General features: G+C 42.0%; 1 protein-coding gene across 1 annotated transcript in view; it reads left to right on the forward strand.

The window, feature by feature from the left end:
• The first annotated feature begins 2692 nt into the window (after positions 1 to 2692).
• Positions 2693 to 9752, forward strand: part of PEX14 (peroxisomal biogenesis factor 14) — a 271924-nt gene continuing 264864 nt past the window's right edge. Inside the window, exon 1 of the mRNA XM_007942619.2 lies at positions 2693 to 2728. Within this exon, the coding sequence (XP_007940810.2) occupies positions 2693 to 2728 (36 nt within the window). The remainder of the gene's footprint in view (positions 2729 to 9752) is intronic.

Raw genomic sequence — 9752 nt, forward strand, 5'->3', positions numbered from 1 at the left:
TGTCAACTTGGCTGGGCCTTGTTGAGTGGCTGGGCAGCTGGTGGTAGTAGTTAATCCCCATGAGGAGACTGGCAATCAGCTCTATGGTGGGATCTACCACGAGCAGCTGGGTAGATGCCTTTGGGTATGCAGTCTGCTTCCTGTATATAAGGAGAAGCCTTTGGGAATGGTCTCTAGCCTATGGCACGCTTGGACCTTGCATGTAGCCCTGTCGTTGCTCAGCAGCCTGCTGTGCTCTGCTGACCTTGGGACTTACAATGGACTTAAGTCAGTGGCCTGCTATGTGGTAACATCATGACTGTGCCTTTTTACCTGTCAACCTTTGGGCTTCTCAGCCTCAGCAGCCAGCAACTGTCTGAGTGAAGAAACGCCTCTAGCTCCAGTGGGCCTGGAGCAGGAGGCAGAGCTGAACTCCAAGGTTGAGGGGCTTTCACCCAGCCCATAGAGCCTGGCACTTTGAATTTGAACTTAAAGCCTCCAAATTGTAAGAATAAACTCCTGTTTGTTAAGGCCATCTCATTTGTGGGGTGTGTCTGTCAGAGTGTCACTACGTAACCAGAACATTCATCTACTTTATCTTCTGCTATTTGTGCATTTTGGGTTATGCTTGATAGTCTATTTATGCTGTAAATTGTTGTTGTTGTTGTTGTTATTTGCCGTCGAGTCGGCCCCGACTCATAGCGACCCCTCCTTGGGTTTCCGAGGCAGTTATCAGGGCCTCTAAATTTGCCCCTATTTTTTCCTTGAGGAACTTTATAGTTTTAGGCTTCATATTTCAGTCTTTGATCCATCTACAGTTAGTTTTTGTGTATGGTGTAAGATATGGATCTTGTTTCATTTTTCTGTAAATGGAGACCAATTTTGCCAGCATCATTTGTTAAAGAGACAATCTCTTCTCCATTTATAAAAAGATTATTTTGGAGTAGATTTGCCCAATGCAATATGTATACATCATTTGATTTTTTGACTGCACTTGCATGGATGTTGTTTCAACTAAAATGAAATCATTGACAACTTCAATTTCTTCTTTATTTATTATGATGTTTATTGGTCTGTTGTTACCAGTTGCCATGGAGTTGATTCCAATTCATGACGACTCCATGTGTGTATAGTAGAATGGCTCCATAGAGTTTTCGAGGTTGTCACCTTTTGGAAGATCTCCAGGCCTATCTTCCAAGCCACCTCTGGGTGAGTTGGAACCACCAACCTCTTGGCTAGTAGTCAAATGCCTATCGGTCTCTATATTAAGATTTTTGTTTTCTTCTGTTTAGGAGTTCCATAATGAAGACTGTAGTCTTGGACTTTCATCAGTAAGTGCTTCATACTGGTGCCATCCAACAACAACAACAAAAAATCAAACTCACTGCCATCTAGTCAGTTCTGACTCATAGTGACCCCCATTGGGTTTCCAAGGTGGTAAATCTTTATGGACGTAGATTGCTCCATTTTCCTTTTACAGAGTGGCTGGTGTGTTTGAACCATCAACCTCTGGTTAGCAGTCAAATGCCTATCAGGCTATATATTAAGATTTTTGTTTTCTTCTGTTTAGGAGTTCCATACTGAAGACTGTAGTCTTGGACTTTCATCAGTAAGTGCTTCATACTGTCTTCATTTTTTTTTGACAAAGTGTGTCATCTGCATATCGCACTTAAGGAGTCTTCCTCCAATCCTGTTGTGCTTTCTTATAAATACACTTAGGTTGCTGTAGGGAGCTCTGGTGGTGTAATGCCTAAGGCATTTGACTGCTAACCAGAAGGCTGGAGGTTCAATCCCACCAGCCACTCCTCAGAAGGAAGACGGGGAAATCTACTTCCATAGAGATACTGCCTGGGAAACCCAAGGAGGGATCACTATGAGTCAAATTCAACTCAACGGCAGTGACTTTGTTCTTTTTGTTTGATGTTGCTGTGGTAAAGTTGGTTCTGACTCATAGCAACCCCAAGTAGAACAGAACAAGATGCTACCATCTCCTAAGCTGTCCTTGTGAGGACTCCCATAACTGATCAACACACAGTTACAATATGAGCTGACCAGTAGTTCTAACATAGGCATAGCTTTTCAAAAATCTGATGTTTAGTTTTAAATCTAACAACTCTACCGCTATAATGATAGTTAATAGAAGCTTCTCTGCGCCTCCCCCTCCTCCAACGTTCCCTCTTCTGTATTCCACCACACCCGTTCGTTATCCAAGTTCTAGCTCCTCCATGCTGCATTTTTTTTTTCCCCCGGGGGACGGGAGGGGTAGTGGTGGTGGTAGTGGTGGTGCCTGGGCTTGAGACTAGTAACTGAGTCTTGCATTTATTTCTATCATGTAACAAATTTCCTGGGAAATAGTAGGTGCTCAATAAATGGTACTAAAATTTGATTTCCAAGTTTCATTCCATTCATTCTTTATTAAATACTTAGCGAGTCACACTACATGTGTCCAAGGCACTGTGGGAATGGGCAGAGATTTAATTTAATAAGAATGACATATATATAGCAATACAGAAAGGTTAGACTTCGGATCTTCCTCTAAAGCGGGGTCTAGTGGAAAATACGCGAGAAGACCTGGACACTTAAGGTCTCCTCCCCTTCTCGTTTCCATCGACCGGCTCAGTTCCCGCTACTTTAGTCTGGGCAGGAGGGAGAGAACGAAGGCGTTTGGGAGAAGCCTCCCCCAGCGGCGATAGATTAGTCAGGCCTCAGAAAGATGGCGTCCTCGGAGCAGGCAGAGCAGCCGAGCCAGGTAAGGGGAGCCAGACTTCCCCGTTGTGGCGGCGGGGACCCCGGCTGGAGAGAGCGTTCAGTGCACTGTCGGGAAGCAGACAGGGACCCCAGGCCTCCAAAGTTGGGGCCATGAGCTCCTGTCCCCTCTCCAACCCCGCCCCTCCCTAGGTCCTCTCCGCCCGGCCCCTCCCCCTGTGACCCCTCTTTGACCACATTCCCAAGCTCGGGTTCGGGGGCTCAGCGGCGTCCACGGCTTCTCACTTCCCTCCTGCGGACTCCTTTGCCCCTACTTGAGTTTGGGGACGGTGACAGGACCCTTGGTTTAGCTCCTAGCCTTGAGCTGCGAGGGCCTCTGCTTGAGCATTGAGTGAGAGACTTGATCGTTTCTGGTTGTCGTCTGTGGGGAGGGGCCTGACTTCATGAGGATTCCCACTCCCCTACAGCCTCAGCCTCCCCGGATTGCCCCGCTGCCAATCTCTTCGTCTTTCGTCACCTTTCGCTCCCTCCGCCAAGTTGGGGGATCAGGAGTGTACTCGGACCCTCTCTGCGTTGAGAGGAAGGGGACGCACTGTAAACAACAAGCCACCAAGCTTTTGGCTGAGTATCCATCCTCGCTTCCTTGGGTTTGGCTCTCTTGGCCATGAGTTCCGCCCTAGCCTTTCATTCACAGACTCAGACAAATTTAGCTCCAGTAAAGACCATGAGGACCAGTGTTCACACCTATGCATCTGCCGTTAGGGAGCTGCAGATGATAAGGCCTTTTAAGGGAATTATAGTCCAAAGGTAGGGTGGGGTGGAGTAAGATGAGGTGAGGAGTAGAAGGATAAGAGGTCCCTTACGTTTACTGAGTGTGGGCTATCATGCGCAGTACAATTTAGATTTATTATCTTGTTTAGTCATTAGACTGCTAACCAGAAGCCTGGTGGTTCAAACCCACCAGCCACTCCTCAGAGGGAAGGTTGGGCAATCTACTTCCGATACTGCCTCTGAAACTCAAGGAGGGGTCGCAGTGGGTAGAGTCCGACTCCACGGCACATAGCAACAACAACAACAACAACCTTGTTTAATACCCTCTACAACCTTTATGAAAACAGACTTCTAACCTTCATTTTGCAGATGTGGATTCAGAGGTTCTGTCACATGCCTAAAATCACGCTCCTGATTGAGTCTGGATTTGAACCCAGTTATGTCTAGTAAGCCATACATGTTTAGATTTAGTTAGAAGTAGGGGAAGAAGAAAATGGTTTCAACCTGGGACCTTATTGCTCATCTTTGAGTTCGTTGACACACCTTTGAGAGTTTTCTGCAGCTTACTGGTATATCACTTCCTTCCAGGGAGAAGATCACCAGCTAGTATTTCTTACTGCTTCATACTTCGTGATGAGTCTGTTACAGGAACTGCACTTAAGGAGTCAGTGTGTGCCCCAGACCAGGAAGATGTCTGCATTGTAAAGCCTGAGAAATAAGTAGGGCTGTTTCTGGCCTTTTCCCTGTCAGAAGTTCTGGAGTTTGGGATGTGTCCAGAGAAGGGGCTGTCCTTTCTTGCCTTAACCCACTGAGTTTACTGAAATGCTGACTTTTTTCTGGGTGGGCTTGTCTAAACTGTTATGTGATTGGAACACCCGTAGCTGGAATTGAAAGGTACATTCAGGACTTTTAATTTGCCAGTGCTATGAAAGTCACTAAAAATCTTGCCACTTGAGCCGCAGCAACCAAAGATTCCTTTGTTTCTGGCACTTGTCTTCTCTGTTTAGGTGGAAAAGGATCTAAGCCCCTTTAAGGGGGCTTGGCCAGCGCTTACTTGGTTTTCAGCTCTGCTTCTCCCTTGCCCTCCTTTCTAGCTGGTGGAGATGGTGTTGCATCAGAATGTGCTGGCAGCCTAGGGAAACACTGGCACGCTCCTTGAGTTCTCCATTGAAATTCTCTCGATGTCTAACAATAACCTGCAAAAGCACACTTTTTGTTCCTCTATTTTTTTATTGTGGTGAAAATTTATACACACTAAAAACATCTGCCAGTGCAACGTCTTCCACGTTTACAATTGAGTGACATTGATTACGTTTTTCTTTTTTGTGCTACTATTATCACTACCCTTTTCCAAAATATTCCACCACCATTAATGTAAAGTCAACATCCCCCACTGAAAAGAACACACAGAAAAATCAGCTCATTACTGCTGAATGCATACCTACTCATAGTGATCTTATGGGACAGAGTAGAATTGCTGCATAGGGTTTCTAAGGCTGTAATTCAGTGTCCTCTAATCAAACAAGTGCACGCTTTTTAAGTGAACCAACTCTCTTTAGCAGTTGCTTGTGTCATTTTCAGGTCCTGAAAATGAGATCAAAATAATTGTTTGGATAATTCAACTCCCAAACCTAGTTTGTATGTGACAAAAGGTGCTGCAGAGATCAGACTTGTGGAGCTGAGCTGGCATTCTGTCTCTTAGAAAGCTTGTTAGTTGGCTTTGTGGCATCAATCTCTCATTCCAAAGGTTTAAGGGTGAATAGACCTCGCTCCCCTTGAGAAGCAGTGTAGAGCATAGCTTAGAATTCTAGTCCTACTATGTATCAGATGTGTAATCTTGGGCAAGTCACTTTACTTCTTTGACCTTAATTTCGCCATCTGTAAAATAGGGCTAAAAGTGTTGCCTGTGTCATAGGGTTGCACTAAGGATTAAATGAGTGAATTTACGTAAAAATGCTTAGAGCAGGGTGTGGCACAGAGTGTTAGTTGTTATTATTCAATAATAGTTCCTGGGTGGTACAAACAGCTGCTGACTGAAAGTTTGGTGGTTGAAGTGCACCCAGAGGCACTTTACAAGAAATATCTGGCATCCTACTTCCAAATAATTAGCCGTTAAAAAAGACCCCCACCAAACCCACTGCACTGGAGTTGATTCTGACTCATAGCAATCCCCATTGGGTTTCCAAGGTGGTAAATCTTTACAGAAGTAGATTGCCTCATCCTTCTGCAGAGCAGCTGGTAGGTTTGAACCACCAACGTTGTGGTTCGCAGTTGAATGCCTTAGGCACTGTGTCACCCCTTTAGAGCGCAGTTCTACTCTGACATCCTTGGGCGTTATGAGTTGGAATTAACACAACAGCAACTGATAACTGGTATTATTATTTAATAGACTGAATTTTTACTCACAAATGATGTAAACCTTGACTCAAGTGCTATTACAACATCCTTTAGGGTGTGACTTTTTCATGTGTTGGCTGCCAGTCCGGTAAGTTGTTCTTTTATTTGTTCTAAAGTAATTTCCTCGAAAGTTAAAGGAATATCCTGGATGCTGGTGTTTACCCCAGCTGTCCTTTGTGACATCTACATTTCAGGGACATTCTTACTTTTTCATAGAGTTAAATAAAATATTATCCCCCCTCCAGTCTTTCAAGACAGTTATTTGAATTATTATGTTTAATGCCTCACATCTTTGTTCTGGTATTCCCATGTGGCTCTATTTTGCACAACTAATCTAGTGGCGTAGTGCCTAAGGCATTTGTTTGACTGATGGCTGGCTGTTCAAACCTACCAGCCACTCCTTGGAAGGAAGGCTGGACAATCTACTTCCGCAGAGATACTTTCTCGGATACCCAACGAGGGGTTGCTATGAGTCGGAATCTACTTGAGGGCAGTGAGGTTTTTTTTTTTTTTCCCCCTTATCAAAGTCCCTTCTAGTCTGTACATGCTATGGCCCGTGGGAAGGGGAAATATTATACTTATTTCTCTACTTTCCTGTCTCCACTGAAAAGCAGAGGTACGATTAATCTGATTGTTTAACAGTTTTTGAATATTGAGTATTACAAAACACGGATTGCAAATATGTCGAGATGCACTGGATATAGTAAATTTTGGACTGAGAGAACAAAGACGCAGGGAAAGAAGAGCATGGGGAGGTCATTGCAGAGTGGAAGGGCAGTGGCCTTATAGCCACACAAACCATGCTTTGAACTCCACCACTCGCTAGCTGTTGAACTTGTCACTGCATCATCTCTCTGAACATCAGTTTTTTCCTCAGTAAAATGTCAGTAGGAGTCTGAGGGTAGCACAAATGGTTAAGAGCTCAGCTGCTACCCAATGAGTTGGTGGTTCAGACTCACTCAGAGGTGTCTTGGAAGACAGGCCTGGCAATGTGCTTCTGACAGCCTTGGAAACTCTATGCAGCAGTTCTCTGCACACATGGGATCACCATGAGTCAGAGTCAACTCAACAACAACTAACAATCACAGCAAATAAGAGTAAGTAGAATTACCCTAGAAGGTTGGCTGAAATCACAGGCGTAAAGAGCACCTGGCACTTAATTTACCAAAAAAAAAGAAACCCATAACCATTATTTGATTGCTAATCATGGTGACCCCATGTACTTCACAGAACTGTGCTCCATAGGGTTTTCAATGACTGTAATCTTACGGAGGGAGATTGCCAGGTCTCCTGAAGCATCTCTGGGTGGATTTAAACTGCCAGCCTTTCATTTAATAGCTGAGAGCAAACTATTTCCAATACCCAAGGACCTTCAGCGCCTGAGAAGTCCTCAGTCAATGTTAGTTTACTTTCTCAGGTATCTACATGTAGTTTTGGAAGTGATTGACCTCTTAAATAGCAAGAGTTCAAACAAGATCTTTTTCCTTCAACTTTTAATTTTGTAAATTTTCTAGCCTATAGAACAGTTGAAAGAATAGTACAGAGAACTCCTGTAAAACTTCCAGAAAACCTTCACCAAGATGTACCATATATCCACATTTTGCCACATTTGCTTATTTTAGTTTATGTGTCTTTTTTGAAGTATTTGAATGGAAGTTATGGACATCATGATGTTTCATCATACAGTATTTCACCTTGTCTCTCGTAATCACAGGCTCTTTATGCCTGCGATTTCAGCCAGCCTTCTAGGGTAATTCTACTTACTCTTATTTCTCTACATAGCCACAATGCCATTATTCCAAGAAATATTTTTAGATAAAGTATTTAAATAAAAATTTTCATTTAAATTTTCTCCATTGGAAAAAGAAATTGGATCCAATCAAGAAACCAGGATTGCATTGAGTTGTCTTTTGAGTTGCTGCTGAACAAGATGGTTCCCTAGCCCTTTTTTTAAAGAGGGAAAAAAAAAAAGGATCAGAAACTTTTTACTTTATTTGTGGGTGTGTAGTGTTATGTCATTGTGGTTTTAATTGAATTTCTGTGATGACTAACATTGAGCTTCTTTTCACGTGCTTATTTGTGAAGGCTTGGGTTCATTTTTTTTCCATATGAGTTCCAACATTGTTAGATGAAAAGTTATATCTTTTCTCCATGGATTTATTTGCCACCTTTATAAAAAATCAAATCTTTGTGTATTCATTAGTCTGTTTCTGGGCTCTGTTCTGTTCATCTGTGTCTATCTCAGTGCCAATAGCACACTATCCTGATTGAACTTTATAGTAAATCTTGACAAGTAGTATAAAGTCTTCTGACTTTATACCTTTCCAAAATTGTTTTTGCTGTTCACAGTCGTTTGGTCCTTTGGATTTCCATGTAACTTTTATAGTTTATCATTTCTTAAAAAAGCTTATTGGAATTTTTGTTGGGATTGTATGGAATCTGATCTGTAGATCAGCTTGGGAGACAATTTACGTCTTAACGATATTGATCTTCCAATTCATTAGCATCATATATCTCCATTTATTTAGATCTTCTTTGATTTATCTCAATTAATGTTTTATAATTTAAAGTGTATACGCCATGCCCATATTTTGTTAAATTTATCTGTTAAGTAGATTTCATGTTTTTGGATGCTATTGTATTTATAGATTTTATTATTTATTTATTTATTTTAAAAATGCATTTTATTGGAATATAATTTATGTACAATGAAATACACAAAATTAAAATGACATGGGTCAATGCATTTTTTTCCCCCACTGTTCCCTGCCCTCCCTTCCCACCCCTGGCAACCAACAAAGAAAGTTTCCCTCCAAATATAAACCTTTCCTTGACCCTCCACCACAACGGACTAGTACTATATTTGTCCTTCTGTGATTGACTCGTGTCACTCAGCATAATGTCCTCCAGGTTCATCCATATTATGCGGTGTTTTACAGACTCTACATTATTCTTTAGTGCTGCATAGTGTTCCATTATGTGTATGTACCATAGTTTGGTCATCCACACTTCTGCTATAAATCTTAGAGATAAGTCCCTTGCCAGATATGTAATTATCGGCAAATATAAATTTGTTGGTGTCATTTTTGTATGTGATGTTGATTTCTTTGTTCCATATATATTCTGTGCTGAGCTTGTTTTGTTTATGAATCATGTTATCACTTCCTTCATTGCTGTTGTTTTAGTATTAGCTGAATATTTATGCTGGTCCTCTTTTTTGATGTGAAGGTTTATCATTTTTCTTTGAGGTTACCCTGTGATTTATAGTTTTCTTCCCAAGTTTAGGACAGTCCCTTCTATCTTGTAGTTGTCTTGACTTCCCTACCATCTAGAAGTTCTGTAATGACGCAGTTTTTTGCCTTTTTTTGGTTTGTAGTTGTCCTCATTTGTCAATTGATGTCTCTGGTTCCCTGTTTACAATCTTGTAGGCTTATTTACTTTGGATGCTTCCATAGCTGGTTTGGTTTCTGGGTTATATCATCATGTGTGTTAATGGTCAATTGTTGGCTGTTTTTGCTTCTCTGTCCAAAAGGCTCCCTTTAGCATTGTCTTCTCACCTGCATGGTTTCTGTCGAGAAATCCGAGTTTAGTCTTAATGGTTTCCCCTTGTAGGTAACTTTTTGTTTTTTCCCGTGCTGCCCTAATGATTCTTTCTTTGTCTTTGGTTTTGGTAAGTTTGATGATGATTTGTCTGGGTGATTTTCTTTTGGGGTCTATCCTGTTTGGGGTTCGTTGGACTTCCTGAATGGATATAGTCTCAACTTTCATCATACTAGGAAAATTCTCTTCCAACAAATCTTCGACAATTTTCTCTGTGGTTTTATTTGACTCTTCCTGTTCTGGAATTCCAATTACATGTAGGTTATTCCTTTTGATGGTATCCCACATGAACCTTAGGC

The sequence above is a fragment of the Orycteropus afer genome, unplaced genomic scaffold (genome assembly GCF_000298275.1).
Source record: "Orycteropus afer afer isolate SDZICR_OR568_19922 unplaced genomic scaffold, OryAfe1.0 scaffold00094, whole genome shotgun sequence".
Taxonomy (NCBI): Eukaryota; Metazoa; Chordata; class Mammalia; order Tubulidentata; family Orycteropodidae; genus Orycteropus; species Orycteropus afer.